Here is an 18,425-nt window from a genome sequence, read left to right on the forward strand (position 1 = left end):
TTGTCCAATTCGTGCAGGCAATCCCTATGAACCTTACTTCCAATTACTTTTATGATTGTACAGATGTTTAAAAAATCATAATTGGTAACTGGATATACAATCTCCTATGAAAACTAGCTGAAGAATTCATTACGTTGTACCTGAGGGCCAATATATGTTAGCATATATTAATCTCAAAATGATGACCAAACTAGGCAGGACTACAGTTGGATCTGCCTGTGCAAGTGAAAGCATAATTACAAATGCATAAAACTATATTTTAATCTGCAAATTGAATCTTTCCAAGTCAGTCACAGAAATGCCCTTTTCTGGTTCACAAATTTTCCTTGCATTTCAATATGAAACAGAAAAAAAGATGCATAGTCACTAAAAGTATGGTGCAAATTGATATTTATTGCAGTGGCCAGATATCTAATCATACCATCTAAGCACACCAGCTAATCATTGTATTATATATCAGTTTGCACAATCCTTTCACTGGATGGGACAAGACACTTAAATGTGTATAAATAACAAATGCTTTTTGAAATAATTTCTAAAGTCTAAAGGAAGTCTAAAGAAAATTAGACAGAAATATGGACAGGTAATTTTGCTGTAATCTAATTACAGCTGTTCAGTAAAATGCCTAATTTTAAAGTCAATGTCCAAGATTTCCACACTGAGCCCTAGCTTTGACTAACTGCAAAAGACAAAGGAAGAATATTCTTAATAGTATATACTTACCTCCACAAAAGGAAACTAATGCAGATCAAAGCAAGAAACAACAATCCAAATCATAAAACAGAAGACAATTAAGTAAATCCTTGTAACTTCATGGCCAATATAGCACATAGGAATTTTTCCTTCCATGTGTAAACTGAATCAGTTATTGGATTTCTGCTTCTTAATCAGCCTTTAATGTGCACCACATTGATCTTATGATAAAAGAGCCAAAGCACTATCCTTATCCCCCCCCCCCAAAAAAAAACAACTATTAAATGAGCTTTGCCCTAACAATGGAGTTATCACACTATAGGGAAATAGCCCACAAAACTCTGAATAAAAGAAAGGATAAATCTACATTCATAAAGCCCAAGATGATTTGGCTAGATAAATTATCTATTGTTGCAATTTTGAAATCTGTTACTTGCCATTTTTTCCCATTTATGTGCTAAGTGTTGTGAGGACATTCTGGCTACAATATTTGTCACCTCATTGATTACCAAGTTGATTTGGCAGGCTAGGCAATTGTTGCCTTCATCCCTCACTGTTGCATGTGTGTCCTTTTAAAGCTGTGCGCATGAAGGAAAAGGTGGAAAGACGGAGTGTAAAACTCTCTGTTATTTGGAATACAAGAATTGCTCTTCCTTGCTGGAACCTCCCAAAAATTCAAGGAAGGCTTAAATATTTTTAAATAAAGTGGATTACCTGAAAAATAACTAAACTGAAAGAAAAGTAATCTCAACACTACTCATTTTAACCAACTGGAACTTATAGGAAAATTTGCATCTCAGTGAATCAAATTAAATAATTAATTCATTTCACGAATGAAGGCAAATATACGTATCCCATGATAATGTTGCTGGATCCAATCTGGGTCGGTCACCAGGACCAGTTTTGTCTTCTGAACTTTTGGACTCCTGCTGGAGCCACCCGCAGCCCATCCTCAATTCATTTCAATATAACCTCACTACTCTGGCAAAATAAGAAAATTACCTGCTACTTGAAAAATATATTGCCATTCACAAAATCACATGACAATTTATATATCAGACCTTAAAATAATGTGAATTCTCTGTCAAACTCAAATATTCTTCTCAGAATTATAATGTCTTCTGTAAAAAAGAAGATTTTAGAAATCCTGTCTCTTGTAATTGGTTATAAAAGACAAGCTTGATGAAATAAATATCTAGAATGTAGTTGAGGACTTGGCTCTGAAATTTAGGCTTTAGCCAGCTTAAACCAAAGCAAACTGTTGTTTAATATGGCCATAGAAGGGATGATAGATAGAGCCACACTTAAGACATATAAAAGCCCAGGGATAAAATAAAGCACTTTCAAATCAGTTGTATATATTTAGTGAATTGATCCTTAATATATAATGCTAAAATTCTCTGTACAGTGAAAAGCATTAGTAATTTATTTAAGTCTCCTTATTAGTAACACAGTGCACATAAAAAAGACATTTCATCTATCTGAGGCATTCTCCATATGCCTCAGACTTCTGCTATACGCCAGAAAATTCTTCTGAAGGAATTATAAAATTTTGGAGAACTTTTACATTAACGATGTTTTAATTTTGACAGTGGTCTTTATTAAAGAGAAAATATTTAAATTCTGCTGCATTTCAGAATTGGAGCAGAGTTACAATTGGTAAGAAAAAATATTCTTTAGCATTTCAGATAGGCACAGATAATAAATTTATCTCATCCCTCAAAAAATCTTCTAATCATTTGGCAAAATAATTTAGATAACCAATATAATTCCATCCTTTATATAAGATCAGATGATGGTTTACCAAATGGATCTATATACCCTGTAATTTAATCAAGTGTTTTTATTAATAAATGCTTTAAAGAAAAGTTTCTGATTTTCAGTCAAACGCTTCCTCTTTTTATGAAAAGTTTAATTCTATCAGCAGTGTCTGACAAGATATTTTTTCTGTGGTAATGTCAAAACACTTATAATAGTATGGAATAAAATAGATTAAATAATTATATTACATATACTCAAAAATGTGCTATCACAATGGAAAGTGGAAATAAAAAAAAATGTTATTTTCAGACATTTATTGTTCATGCTGCCCTTTGAATTTATTTATTTATTTTCAATTTCCACTTGTACTCCTGCCAGAAGATATTTGAAAGAAAGCAGCAAGGGAAACATAATATTATTTTAAACTATAAAATAATTTATATCAAATATTTTACTTTTGGGTCATTGGGTTGTAGTGTATAGTTTTGTTTTTGAAACTACAAACATTCCAGCATCGCACTGTAGAATAACAATAAAAAGCACAAATCTTTTGCATAGTATTAAATGAACAGAAACAGTGAGCTCTTTATTTACAATTATTGTCTAGATTTAAAAAATTCATAAAAACAGATGAATAAACATATAGAAATAATAACCCCTAGTGGGATGGATTGCCAAATGTACTGCTGTATTTTTTTGTTGTTGTTGTTGTTCCACAGATCTCATGCTTTCAGGTACAATAGAGAGCAAGCATTTTATATATTGCAGTGAATTTCAACATATAGATCATTTTAGATTTTTCATATCACTCCTCCTGTCACAAAGAGGCCAAGCAATAGAAAAGTACATGATGCACATCTGGTAATCAAAAGGTTCTTTGAACTCATCCATTTTTGTCATTTTCTTGAAAAAGGCTCTTTCACATGTACATAAGCAGAGTTTTTTGTTGTTGTTCTTGAGAGAATCCTATGCATCACATTAATATATAATCTATTTTCTTTTGACTTTCTTTTAAAACCAGGTATGTACAGAATTGAGTGCTGGTTTCTTTTGAACAGTTTTTCAAGTCAGCAAATGGTAGGTACCTTCTAGTTATTTAGGAAGCAATATTACAACACACACACACACACACACACACACACACAAACATAATGAAATCTTAAAGGAAAAAAAATACAAGGGGAAAAAAGCCAATCTTGGGGAAAAAAAGGAAAATCATTATTATTAAGATCTTGAAAACATAATCTATTCCAATAGCAATAGTTCGGTGGTTACTTGAGTTCAAATCGACATGCTTTTCCCTGTATATAGACTTTATATTCTCCCAATATGGTATTCCATGTAGAATATAGAATCTCAGTGATACACAAAAGTTAGTCACTGTTATTTACAATCCAAGGTTAAACCCTGACAAATTTTCAGTTTGATTGTAAGAATAAATTGATCAGCTGGACTTTCCTGCCAGCTGTGAGAGTTAAGAAATGGGTAACACCGTTGAGAAGAGGGTTGCACAAACCTAGAAACATTTGCTGTTCTGTCAGATGTTTGAATCAAAACAAATAGTGTATTGTCAAAATACATTAAAACCATATTAGAAAAGTCCAGAAGCTGGCAATTCAAGTTGATTAGAACTTTCCTGGCTGAATAGTCATAAGCATGCCCTTGGATTATTATTCATTTCAAGCTGGCATTTGACCAGGAATCTTATCTTGACTGAAGTATTTCTGGCTTGCAATGGTTCTTCTGTTTACGGAGTTGATCCGCTTCATCAAACAACTTCAAAACAGCAGGTAATATCACTACTAGTAAGTTGATAAGCTAAATAAAATGGTCTTTTGCCCACTCTTCCGGTATCATGGTATTAATCAAAATGTCTCCTGGACTATACAGTTTTATGGAAAAGATCATATGATGAAAAGTTTTCAAGCAAACCTTGTACTAAATAGAAAAGTCAGTTATGAAAAAAGTGTGACCCACAAAGAGCTTTGCATTCAAATAGTTGACATAACAATTATAGAAGTATCTATATTTTCAGGGCTGTTACCATCTTAAAAAAAATAGCCCAACCACGTAGCAGACGTGTTTAGGGGCTTTCCCTGTAGAAAGCACAATATGAAATCAAAGTTGGTTAGTTTCTACTATATATATATATGCGACTAAGGGAAGACTTGGTTTTAAAATAATCACACAAAGCACATTAGTATACATTTCATAAAGTTTCATTCAGAACTACATAGAGCAGAAAATTATATATTTTCTCTCTTTTTTTTCATATCAAAGCAACAAACCATAGTGATTCTCATCCAAAATGCCAACAGCCCATATTTTGCAAGAAATGAATGTTTACATTTTTAATAAAACAGAATCAGCACACAGTATTCCAATATTAGTCTGATCTTCATACAAAGCTAAATATAACTTATTTTTGAATGGATATTCAGAAACTCCAGTGAACTTTATTATAATGTCTTTTTTAAAAAAATATTTTTAAGAAGCCGTCGCAATACATTTAAATAAGGAAATGGCCTCATTATTGAGTATTGCATCAAGATGAAATGAAACAATTCATTAAGAGAGAGAGAGAGAGAGAGAGAGAGAGAGAGAAACAGAGAAAGAGAGCAAAAAAACCTGATTATTTAAATTTCTTTTAAAACAAAGGAAGCCTTTCTGTTCAGAGCCCTCTATTTGGGATCACAATGCTACATCCAGTTTGTAATGTTTTGGCTTCTTTGTTATTTGCTAGCAGTATCTACATAACCCCATCCCACCTCCCACCTACCCCCCAAACCCTTCCAATCTGTCAGGCAAAAATCAGATCACAGAAAATTGTAAATGATCTCGGCAGGTAGTGCTGTCTTAAACCTACAAATCTTAAGGAAATTATCTACAGTTCTGTAAACAAATTACATTCTTTATTTTCAGGACATAAATAAGTTAAAATAGAATGATTTGAGCAGAAAAAAGGCAACATGCCAACAAAGAAATGTGTGCATGTGTGTGTGTGTATATATTTCACACACACACACATATACATACATATTTGTGCACACACATGCACATATAGTATATATGAGTATATGTATATGTGTGTAAGCTTAGATAATGGAGATATATATATGTATATATATATATAGTTATAATATATTATTTATATATTTCTATATATATTTTCATAAATGTTCATTTTAGGTTCCTCTGGCCAACTGGTGCAAATCTACTGTGCAAGTTAAGCTTTGCAATTTCAAAAAAAAATTAAATTAATCTATACAACTGAGTCCATGCCACACAAGCATTTAAAAAACTCACAAAGTGGTGAATTGGATAAATAGCTTCAAATAAGTCTTCTCCTTTTCCTGTTCAAGGAATTAAAAAGGAGGTCGGGTTGAAGTGGGTAATACATTCATGCAGGATAGCTTTTGTATTGTTTTTGTTTGTTTCTGCAGGAGACAAAAGTGGGAATATGTCAATCAACCATTCATTCTTCCAAAAATCACTGTGAATAATGATGCATTCATTTATCTGTTTCTTCAAAGTGATCAGGAATTCAAACAGCTTCTCAGCCAGCATTGTTTATACTTATTTGTGTCTGTTATATATTATTATTATTATTATTTATATTGATATTTTTGCCGTGACTTTTTCAGCTAAAGTGATGTTTCCAGGCTATGGATTGGGCTTCCTGGACTAGAAGAGGTAGCTGATTTGCTTGTGTCAGTTGTAAGGTTGATCCCACTGTCAATAGCACTATTGTTCTTGTTCAGCGAAGATGGGGGACTTGGCTTTTGCTTGAGGACAGAGTCTTCTTCTAGTTCTGTGTCATCAATGAGAGGAATATGGGGCTGGGAATCTTCTATCCTAAATTCAGGATGAGTCATAAAGTTGTGAATGGAGGTTCTAGATTCTGGTTTTTCCAAACCTTCATAGAGAGAGCTACGGAATGCCTTCACGACGCGGATCTGGGGGAAGGAAAAAGATGAGAGATGTCAGTGGCAACTGCTTTTTGAAAGTACCACAGAGTGATGTCAATTCTTGGGGGAAGGGATATTGGGTGAAAAAATGTGATGTATGGTTAGGGCATACAGGCAGCTGTAGTTCAGTCTCTGGATTCTAAAGGCATAAACAAGAGGCTCAGCTTTGTACATTTTGAGCATCTGTATGAACTGCAATGTTAAGACCATATGAGTTTAAAGCCATCAGACCTGTTCCCAGAACTGATGGGAAGCGCCGGTTAAAGAAAGCGAAATCCACTCATGTGGTGCATTCCTAGTAAAAGACAAGCCATGTTAATTCCAAAGCAAATGTAGTACCATGCATCTTTATTGTTTTGCAGTGAGTAAGTAGGAAAGCCTTGGTGTGTTTTTACAGTATTCCTTTGTACAGAAAAGTATAAGACAAAATAAATTGCATATCTCAAACAAGAAAGCACAAAACACAAGACACAGTTGGATGGAAAAGTATGAGAGACAAACACAGGAGCCAAAGGTAAGAACCCCCCAAAATAATGACCATCTTTTTTCCAAATAAAATAAAGCAAAAAAAATGAAGCAGCCAGGAGCACAGCAACAATGACAACAACAAAAAAGAAGCCAAGCACACAAAATATTGGGGCAAAAAACATGCTAGGAAAAAGTCTGTTATCACGTAAACACAGCTAACTGGCACACAACAACTACACTTGAAAGCCTGGATAATGTGAACATGAAACTGTTGATCAACTTTTATTTATTTTTCATGCATATGTGAGGTAAACACTCGAGTATAAACCCAATGTTCTAGCCATTTTTTTAAAAAAAGCCTATATAATAATTTATTATATATTGTAATTATCAGGTTTCATATAATAGAATTATAAAACATCAGATTACTTCATCTGTAATTTATGTAACCCTTGTAAATATGACTCATAAAGGTAAGTTAGTAAAGGTATATTTTTATGTCAGTTCTGCAGCTCTCAAACTATGATCATTTAATTGTTTCAGTGTATTTTTCTTGCTTTTCTCATACTAAATTATAAGATGAGAAAAGTTAGCAGTAGGTTTTATTAAATTGAATTATGGGAATATGGCAGACCAATTTCTATGTCTGCATACATCTGAGATGAGGGGCAGAAAAATCCATCTGTTGCGGGGCAGAAAAATTCTCCTTGAAAGAAGAGAATGTTTTAAATGTCTCCTATTCTCCTGCTATCAAGGAGAAAAGTGGCATTTTTTGAAGGTAAAAAAAAATCACCAAGGAAAAAGAACAGAATGGTAAAATATGTGCACTGTTGAGAAATGTATCATGATTATCAATGAATTCTGTGACTTCTGAGCATCTTGCTTGGCCCTTAATTATAGGGTAAATGAAACAATCCTGCTTATGTCCTAAACAGGATCATTGCAGCCACTCTGCAGGCTGCAGCATTTAAGCTGGTGAGGAGACTACAACTATCTTAAAGATCAAAAATCCAGCTCTACCTTTTCTAGTGGCATCACAGTGTTTGGGAAACTCCCTTATGGTTGATTCCTCACTTCAAATGGTGCAAACCCCCTGCTTTAAAACGTGGCCCTCAATTAGAAAAAAACACCTTCTCTCAGAAAAACTGAGATCACTTCTAAATTTTTAAATTTAGTTCTGATTACATCTAGAACTTGAATAGCCAGGAAACTTTTGGACTTAACTACTGTTACAAAGCCAAAATGAAAAAAGGGAAAGCAAAGCAAACTGTTTTCCTCACATACAAAAGTTTCTAATTCCTCAAAGTTCTTTTTGTGAACTCTTCAAAGTTAATTGCTGCAGACACACAATAGGCTAAGCACATTTCCAGTTTCTTGTTGTCTTTCCATCTTGTATAAATGTACCAGCCGGTTAAAACATTTTTTCTCTTGGCCAACTGCATCTGCAGTTGAAAGTGAAGGCAGTACTGCACTTAACCTATGTATTGAGAAACTCGTCTCAGAAATGATCCCTAAGGTTCTTTCTTATTCAAGCATTTATGTAAGAGAAACATAATGGGCATTTAACTACTTCTTACTCTGGCCAAAGAACTCTGAAACAAAAAATTGCCAATTATGACAGAAGGAAAAAAACATGCTGAGAAAGGAATTATCTTTGTCCACTTAACGGTTTTTATCCCAATGTTACATTTTTAATACAATTGTCCTTAACATATTGGAAGACTTTAATTCTATTCTAATTTTAAAAAATCCTGGGTCTTTTGCCCAAATAATTTTTTAAAAAATCATTTGCCTGTAGATATAAAATTTCCTCACAAGCTCTTTGTATTTTTGGGATACTGTTAATGTGCTTTGAAATAATGGAAAATACTTGTAGCTTGGGTTTTAGATTTAGATTTAGTTTGGGTTTGGTCTCCAAGCTTGTTTCAATTTAGTTTCTGAACGTTTCGTTACCAGGCTAGGTAACATGATCAGCAGGATTTTCTTGTCCAAGAAAATCTTTAGCTTATAAAATCCTGATGATGTTATCTAGTCTGGTAATGAAACATTCAGAAACTAACTTGAAGCAAGCTTGAAGAGCTAACCACTGCCAAATACTATTAATGTGCACTCAGAAATCTTTTGCTTGGAGGATTGTTTTAGTATATTTAGTACATAGGAAGCGAAGATTAAGAGGATATCCAAGGTAATCCAGTGAACGCCTTCTTGGTAAACCAAGTCTAAGTATAACCTGTCTGGTGGACCACATCAGTAGCCTATAAAACGTTACAAACAAAACTTTATTTATCACTCTGCCTCCATCACTGTATCAGTGATCTGACCTTAGGAATCTGTCTAGAGATTACCATGGGTCTGGGTTGCATTTGGCCCATTTGAGCCCATTGGTGTTTCTTCTTTTTTAGGAAAATGTTTTGGGTTATTTCCCCTCAAGATGCAGAGTAAAGAATAAAATTTTCTCTCTATAATGTTGGGAGACATAAAGCAAGGAAGATTCATATGTAGATGGAGGGAACCTTGGGGAGCTCTCTTTCACATACGGCCGGAAATGAATATAGTGAAAAGACCCTCATGAAGTATTCCAGGCAACATTTTTACATCATCTGTACCTGGCAGAATAAGCTTTCCTGTTGGTGTTTAAATTGTATGCAATTGAATCCAATTTTTTTCTTTACTTCTTTTTTAGAAATAATGTGCCATGGCCAAATTAGTTTGACTTTCACTGTAGAAGATACTAAGAGGCATCTATGCATCTAATATATTTTAAAGCAATCTGCATATACTGTTTTGCCATTGCCTTGTTTCCAAATTAGTTTGTGAATCTCTTAGAATAAGGCACACATTAGCAATTCTGCATATATGGAATTTAGGAAACTCATATAATATCATCTCCAGAGATTTTTGTATTTGCTGATCTATAAATTAAATTAGGATCTATAGAATCGCATTTAACTTTTATACAAAAGAATAATTGAATCCCCTGTTCAGAGATTTTGTGAAGGTAAATGCAGGAGATTAGGTTATTTCATGGCATCTTTAAAATTTTGTAGGCCTGCTCTTTGTGCACATATATTGTATGGAAACACACCAGAAAATATATATATATATATATAAAAAATAAAGGTGGCAATTATGTAATGGAGACAGCTTAATGAAAAGAAATGATAAACAGCAAGAAACATGGCTCCATTTTCTTACAGGAATGGAGACAACAGAAAAACGTTTTTAACAAAGGACTGGGGTAAGGGTGGGGATCACACTTCAGGACATTCTGACATGGCTTTTAGTTTCCACTTCCTTCTTCTCTGCTGCTGCAAGGAAAAGTTTTTCAGATTTGCTGAAAGCAAGACTTCAATAGTTCTATTCGGCAACAAAGGATAAACACTAACACATTTTTACCTCCATCTGAAGAAAAATAATCATCCTGGCCAAGTACAGAATATCCCTCCTCACAATGCAGTATCAATAACCCATTTTCAGTTGTACTAGAGTGGTAGGATATGGGCTTATACTCGAATGTTTACCTGGCTTTATCTAAGCCAAGTACCAGAATTGGTTCACATTCATTATCAGGCTCAAGGTTAAAGACTCACAACCTCTTTTTATTGCACTCTCTCCTGCTGAACCCTTTTGTCCAGGGGTCTCTAGCCCTCTAGAAAAACAAACACATTGAATATTCAGAAAGCAGAGTGAAGGGTACTGCAAAAGTAAATATTTCATTTTTACTGAAAGCCCTGTTACAAGTAGAGCTGGTCAGGTAAATGAGAAGTCAGTTTTGAAAAGAGATGCTAACTCAAAGGGAGTAATTGCTTTACTTAGTTGAAGTTGCAATTATGCAAAGGCAAGACTGAAGTTTCAATTAATTATGATTTCCCCTCCTTTAGGAATACGTTCAGCATATTAAAAATACCAAGGAATGTTTTTACTTTGCTAGCAGCCCTAACACCTTGGGCACATACTAAATCAGCACCATCACAAAGATAGTTATTGGAATTTTTGTCACATGGTAGAGCCGAAGATGTTTTATTTTAGTGCCTGACAAGGGAACATTGTCATCTCTTCCACATACAGAAACAAAGTGGACTAGCTACAGACATTTTAACACCAGCAAAAACCCCAACATCTTTTAAGGTATATGTTGTTTAGACAACATAGGCTGTTTGAAACTTGCACTTGTCCTTCATGACAAAGGAATCCAGGTTGACACATGCCATTTTGTCTTTAGGAGGGCATGGCAGGTCTGACACTATTATGTGCTATATCTGCCAAGAAAAGTAGATGCCAACTCAGTGGGGTGGGAGGGAAACTCCTGGATTGGGGTGGCACTTTTTTAAGTCAATCCACTAAAGGCATAAGCAGTCTCCATGATGAAGATGGACTTGTTCTAAAAAATTGTTCTACAATTTTCCCTAGTTTAAATATTTGATCATACTTTGCAATAAGAGAAAAAAAAATATGCCAAAGAGTAAGGTTGTGTATGCTTTGAAAAGAAGTGTCAAGGTTCCGGTTAATGAACCCAAGGAAATCAGACTTCTGAGACTAAAATCCTCCTCAAAGAACTTCTTAATTGAGCACATCATATTGGCACTGCTCTAAAGGAGTCCTTTGAGGAAGATTCTAGTCTCAGAAGTCTGATTTGCTTGCGTTTGTTAGTCAGAACTTTCAGAGGTTTTATGTGAGCTTCTGGGGAAGTACAGCAGCCTTAGGCTACCAATTAAAGCAGCTGTATCCTTTCTCAGATTTGCGTGCAAGTCTGAAAAAAAGATGTCGCTTCTTTAAGAATCACATGAATGAGCCAACTCCATGAGCAGAAACCTGAAAAAGGTGACTATTTTACTTATTGGAAAAGACATACTATGCCCACCGTCACAGAGTTGATGTATAAAACAGGGAACGTTCACATACTTATCCATGTTTTCCTTATATGTGCTAGAAAATAGGCATCTAATCATTCAAAAAAATCTATTTTGAACTCAGACTTTCTATTGGCGAGACTTTGAATCAAACACTTATTTAATTTTGCACATGAATCAGGATTTTATTCTTTTTAAACTGCATTCTAATTAGTTACCAATCAGAGAACCAGCATATTTGAATCCTATCAAAACCAAAATTCAGATTCATGTAATTTTTCAGCCTGTGAACTTACATATCAGAATAGGCCTTTGCATAATCAACAACTTTATTAAAACACTTCATTTTTTTTAAAAAAAGGTACTATAATATAAACAATTCTCTATGAAGTGATACTTTTCAATACAACGTTGAAAATTAACACCACAAATATATTTGTTTTAAATGTTAGAATCGAGTGATAAATGAAATTAAATGAAAGATGCAAGATATGTAAGATATTTGAAGGATGCTCTGAAGCTGCCAGAGAGAGTTAGTCTCCAATGCCAATGCAGCAAGTGTATCAACACCATAGCATTAATGTGTGAAGACAGAACATGCAGTTTCTGTTTCTTTTTTCTTAAAAAAAAATTAAAATGACCCCTGGAATATATTATCAGCTAGCTAGATACAAATAATATTTCTATTTTCTTTAACAATGTATGTTGCAGCTTAGAATAATTTAGACTTTTTTTTGTAATCCAGAGAATGAATTTCAACATTCACTCCAACGGATTACTGTCTGTGTGACAGGATTTTTCCACTCTTTTACTGCCCTTTGAAGTCTCTTAATCCTCTGCAGACCAATGGAAGGTGAAAAACTTCCTTCAACACTTCCTTTTTAGGAAAAAATGGTCATTTGCAGCAGTGGTGGGATTCTATTTTTTTTTACTACCAGTTCTGTAGGTGTGGCTTGGTGGGCATGGCAGGGGAAGGATACTGTAAAATCTGCAGTCAGAGGTGGTATTTGCTGGTTGTTCAAACTACTCAAAATTTCCACTACCGGTTCTCCAGACCTAGTTAGAACCTGCTGAATATCATGTCTGATTTGCAGGGAAGGTTCCCTGGATCCCAGCCAAGATATCTATGGAGTCGTGTTTCATATAAGCCAGCTGCAGTTTTCATTTACCGGTGTGTGTGAGTGATCTGTGTTCTGCTAATATCATGAAATAATAATTAAATTAATTGTTTTAAAAAGCTCCTAAAAATGTTTTACTATCATTAAATAGAAAATTATGGATGCATTTTATTTGAGACTATGATCGGTTTAAAATATTATAGAAGTTTAAAATATATCTAAATTATTACTTAAAGTGTGGTCTTGTACCCATGCATATCACAGAATAAGTCTCCTGAACTTTACAGGACTCATTGCTCAGTAAACATGCATAGGACTGCCCTGAAGTAGAAGTCTAATTCCTGGAATACCAAGTTACAATGGCACTAAAAAAAAGTAACTTATGACTGGTTTCACACTTACAATCTTTGCAGCATCCCTATGGTTACATGATCAAAATTTGGAGATATATATATATAGAAACTGACATATATTTATGACTATTGCAATGTCCTGGAGTCATGGAGTGATCACTTTTTGTGAGTTTCTAACAAACAAAGTCAATGAGGAAGCCAACAAGATTCAATTGGGCTCAATTGTGGTTGTAAGTTGAATATTGAGATCTTCAAAGCAAATCATCATGCATAATGGAGTAGATTTTTTAAAAATTAAGCCACTGAAGTTGAAAAATGTTCTTTATTCCCTGCATGAGTACCGATTTGGTAAAATGGAGAGATGGCAAAAATCAAACTTTTTTCCTTTTTTTTTTGTTGTATACATTTTAGAGAAGTCTATCTTTTATGCAAGAATTTTGAAAAAAAGACAGTAAAAAAGACTTTAGAGTATTACACAAGACCAAGACTTCTTGTATGTCAATTTCATCTCCAGATCATGTGACCAAGGGGAGCATGACCTAGCTGAAGGCTCTGTCAGGTGATACTTGCCACTAAGTCTAAGTGGACATAGCAAAACCAGCAAAGGAAAATTGAGTCCTTTGTGTGCATGTTGCTTCCATTTTGCCCAAACTGTAGGAAGTACAGAAAAAAAAAATACTTTTCACTGGTGTAGAAGTTACAGGGAAGTTCTTTACATATTTATATGATAGTTAGCTATTTGTAAATGATTATGTTACCTAATTAGGCTGGGATACCACTACTAAGTTTCACTCAAAATAGAACTTTTTTATTAGCTTTTGTTAATAAAAAAATTGGTAAATTTTTAATAGCTTAGAAGTTATATAGGTTCCTACTATTTTACTGATATAAAAAAAAAAATCAAACTCAGTGTAACAATTTGAAGATTCCTGGAGACATGTAAAAGAAATTTGTGCAGTAAAAGAAGAAATATGAACATGCGGAGAACAGACCTATTCATTATAGGAGAAAATTAGTATTTATTCCATGGAAAGTAGTTACAAATAAGACATAATCTATCAGTGGAAATGAAGGCCCGTGGAAAGTACCTGTGTACCGGTGTGCAAAACTATACCACTCATGTTAAAATGGAAGAGATGGGAAAGGGCACAGTGGCTCAGTCGTGTGACTGCTAGACAAATGAGCATCTCTGTATGCAGATGCAGTAAGAATACACACTCACGCCCAACCGCCGCAGCAGGTGTGCTGGTAGGAGAGGAAAGAGCATTGGATAACGAAACGTGGCTAGGGCTAGAAATATTGGTTACATCCTGGTTCTGGCTTGTGACGGAGGATTGTCTCCTGAGAGCTCCCTGAAAGGAAGTGCCACTCTTGAAAGTATTGACTACTTCGATCTGTAATGGAGGAAAGAATGAGACAAGTTGCTTGAGGAATTGACATAACTTTGCGACTGACAGGAGCTGTATTTTCTAATAATATTCAGCTGCTTCCCCCAAAAATCATTTCAATCCTCAGAGTCAAAAATAATGAAAACGTCTTTTAAGATTTAGAGCACAGAGTTTCTATTCAAAAGAGAATTGTGCAATATCACCACTGCTAGGGTTGATTTATAATAACAGATTCGTGGCTTAAAAAGAAATATGTGATGGGCACATTTTCCTGCTGTCCTTGGACTTTGCTGGCTCCGTCACAAAGTGCTATAAATTCAAGCCATTCAGGCACACTGCATCTGCAGACATTAATTATCTTTATATCTCTCAGGAGATCAATTTTATTCACTAGGAGGAAAAAATATTAAAACACTTCCAATTTCATGTAATAAATGATATACTTTAGAGTAGCTCGGCAATATAATTCTATGAATGTCTATCCCCAAATAGGTTCTTTTTATTTTCAATCACAGCTTACTGTTTATAGGATTGCATATTACCATGTAAAATAGAACAATCTTTCAAACGTGATTCTGCTGTGATATTGGATCTCAGGATCCAACAAAACGGGAAGGTACGAGACCAGGGAAGGATACAATAATACAACTGTTGATTTATTAATACCAAAATCATTTTTTTCTGGTGAATAAATTAATTTCTATAAGATATACATTTGCAAACCTAACTTCCCATAGATTCTAACTACAAGAAAAATAAAATCTGGAATTATTTGGATTAAAAAATTATGAATGTGATTCCTACTTCCAATTTCTCAGATCAGACATACATATCTTGGTGTTTATAACAAAATAACATCTACCCTAAATAAATAAGATAATTCAAAAAATTAATTTGCCATTTGTAGTTTTCAGCTGTTGCAGCTGCTTCCCTAAAACCCCAAGGTAGAATCAGCTACAATTTTTGAATTGTCTAAGAATCATCATGTGGATATCTTTCTCTTAAACATCATTTGTGCAATAAAAGAGATATTACTACTTTTCCTATAGTTATAGGATTATAATTACAAATTATTATTATTATTATTATTATTATTATTATTATTATTATTATTATTATTATTATTACGATGAATAAAGGCATGGAAAGCATTGGTAACAAATGAAACAACTATCTGTGAAAAGGCAACTAGAGATTCAAGAACTGCAATTAATAGCACAACTTTTTTTTTTTGCACCTCTCAAAGATATGCTAAAAACCAGAGACATATAAGAACTGTAGTGTAAGTATTAAAACAGGGTGACATCATGGGAAAAATATCTTACCAAATCCAGAATCAAAACAAATCAACCAGATAAAAAATCAAAATAATTCCATCTACTTTACATCAATGTTCTGTCTCAATATTATACCCATGCCGGCATTATACAAAATTTAAGACAAAAAGGCAAACAATAAAAAGGCTAAAATCAAAATATAGAAAAAATAATAGCTTGAATTTTTCACATTGAATTTTGAAACGGATGGAGAACAAAGCAGCCAGGGGAGAAAGATTGGGCAATTCTTTTAAAATTCCTATTGGATATATAGTCTTGCAAATATGCCTTTGTGCCATAAATATCCAATATGAGACCTGTTTAATCATTTCCATTCCCCTGCACCAAGGTTGACATCAGTGGTGTCCATAGCAAAATGATAACTCATATGTGATGATAGGAATTTGCATGATTACATCATCACCTACTTGTCATCATTTGCTATCTATCCCCTGGATATCCATGATTTTTTAAAGAATAGATGTATTGTCCCTCTTTCGCAAGCATTTGCTAGAATGTCAGCAAATCTCCTTCTGAATCTCAGAAAAGAAATGTTTCAGTTGCCATTTAATCTAGGAAGCCAGCAAATATTCTCTAACTCTTGGATGGCAGCAAACCTCTTTTCTGTTGCAGATTGCTTCTGACATCAGCAATCTTTAGTATGAATTAAGTCAATCTGAACCATTTGAAATATTCTCCAAAATGTTTGTTTCTCACAACCCAAGAAGAATAATTCCTGCAAAATAGTGTTGTATGAACATGGGGTTATATTTTGTAGTAATTATTTTTAGTTAGATCTACTTAATCAATTTAACAATCAGCAACTCTCCCTTTTGGAAAATGAAAATATGTTATTAGCATTATTGAAGTTTTAAAAAAGAATGCAACAGATTTGTCATTACAATACAAAAAACTGTGTGTGTATCAAATAGGTAATGTAACATCTAAAATAACTTTAAAAGAGTTGATCCATTATAGCTTATATTCTCAATATCTACACTGAGCATTTTTATCCTGATAATAGTTCTTTGCGCTTCATAACCAGATATTAACACTATGGTTTGTCAAAGAACTTAAGGGGCTGTTGTAATGAAGAGAACACCTAAAATCTCAACTATTGAATAGAACTAAACATACAATATTTTAGATATTATCAACATGAACTATATTAATCAAGATAATCTTCTCCAATGTTTTATGCTTGATTCATGACTTGTTTATTACTTCAAATTACAATAGAAAAGCTAATTTACACAAAAGAACACATGAATGAACACCATGCACTATGAAATGAGTTTGGCTCAAAGGGTCTTGCATTCTTAATATTAAGAAATGCTTACTAACTAAATAAATTAACACTCTTAAATTAAAATTAAATATATTTTCTGGATTAAACTATTCTAATTCAGGATCATGATACACTCTCCAATAGAGGCAATTTTTAGGTGAAACTCCAAATAACTGACTCCACCTATTTTCAAAGAATAATTATTGTCCAACTTTAATTGGCTTTCTTCTGGGGAAGCAGCTAAAGCTACATTATTGAGTCTGTTTACAGTCCTCAGTTAATTAGATCATCAAATTGTGTGCACTCTCTAGCCTGCAAAAATGACTTAGAGATAGTTGGATTTAGCCCAACAAGGCTGATCTTTTGTTTATGGCTAAAATAACTATGGACTATTTACCAGTTGTCTTTTCTCTCTGAAGAAATCTCATAAAAATGGAATGTCCCACTTCACAGCTGCCAGAACATATTGGCTACAGCACAATTTTACCAATCATCCATAACTTTATTCAAATCAATGTAGGAAAGAAATCTCTATTTACACATATCATATCATAAAACAATTCAATATCACTTTTTAAAAAACAGAATGATCCGCAATTTCTTCTGAGCGGATATCCTCTGAACAGACAAGCTTGTTGATTCAGATTTAGGAACAGCTTTATGGCAAGAACAAACTTTCTTCAGGGTACACAAGAACAAAATCAAATTAAAAGATGGAGGAAGGAGACCTCAACAAGGAATAACGTTAAAGGAGGATATGGCCGAAGAATCTGATCTTCCTTATACTACTTAGAGCAGTGGTCATCAACCAGTGGGCTGCGGCCCACTGGCAGGCCATGGAAAATTTTTGGTGGGCTGCAGAAGAAATGGCTCCCAAATGCAATTTATCTGGGCTGCGCAGTTCTCATGCCTCCCGGCTCTTCGAGGGACCCCGGAGTCAGGTCCCTGAGATGCACGCGCCAACTGGCTCCCACACACAGTGGGCAGTGGCAACAACAATCCCCTTCCCCAGTGCCCATTGTTAGCTCTCCCCATTAGTTGTCTAGTTGTGAATTGCTCCCGCCTCTCTCTCTTTCCTCCCCCCTCCCCCTGTGCCCACGTGCAGACAGGCAAGGAAAGGGAGATGGAGCTGTGTGCAGCTCTCGGCTCTTCCAGTCCTCGCTGCCTTTCCCAACATCAAAGCCTCGGAGATGCAGGCAAAGCCACCACAGCGGTAGCACCC

The 18,425-nt window shown here is 34.4% G+C and overlaps 1 protein-coding gene across 7 annotated transcripts in view; it reads right to left on the reverse strand.

Moving 5' to 3' along the window:
- Nucleotides 1–3,014: 3,014 nt before the first annotated feature.
- Nucleotides 3,015–18,425, reverse strand: part of ATP2B2 (ATPase plasma membrane Ca2+ transporting 2) — a 376,645-nt gene continuing 361,234 nt past the window's right edge. For 3 of the 7 annotated variants that reach the window (XM_026724451.2, XM_087923958.1, XM_087923957.1), the window contains one exon: nt 3,015–6,410. In XM_026724451.2, coding sequence (XP_026580236.1) covers nt 6,099–6,410 — 312 coding nt within the window. In that variant the 3' untranslated portion in view covers nt 3,015–6,098. Of the gene's footprint in view, nt 6,411–10,483; nt 10,540–14,433; nt 14,606–18,425 lie in introns of all 7 variants that reach the window. The other 4 variants (XM_087923959.1, XM_087923961.1, XM_087923960.1 and 1 more) reach the window with 3 other exon arrangements.

This window comes from Pseudonaja textilis, chromosome 2, assembly GCF_049901715.1.
Source record: "Pseudonaja textilis isolate UNSWEBS1 chromosome 2, rPseTex1.2, whole genome shotgun sequence".
Lineage (NCBI taxonomy): Eukaryota > Metazoa > Chordata > Lepidosauria > Squamata > Elapidae > Pseudonaja > Pseudonaja textilis.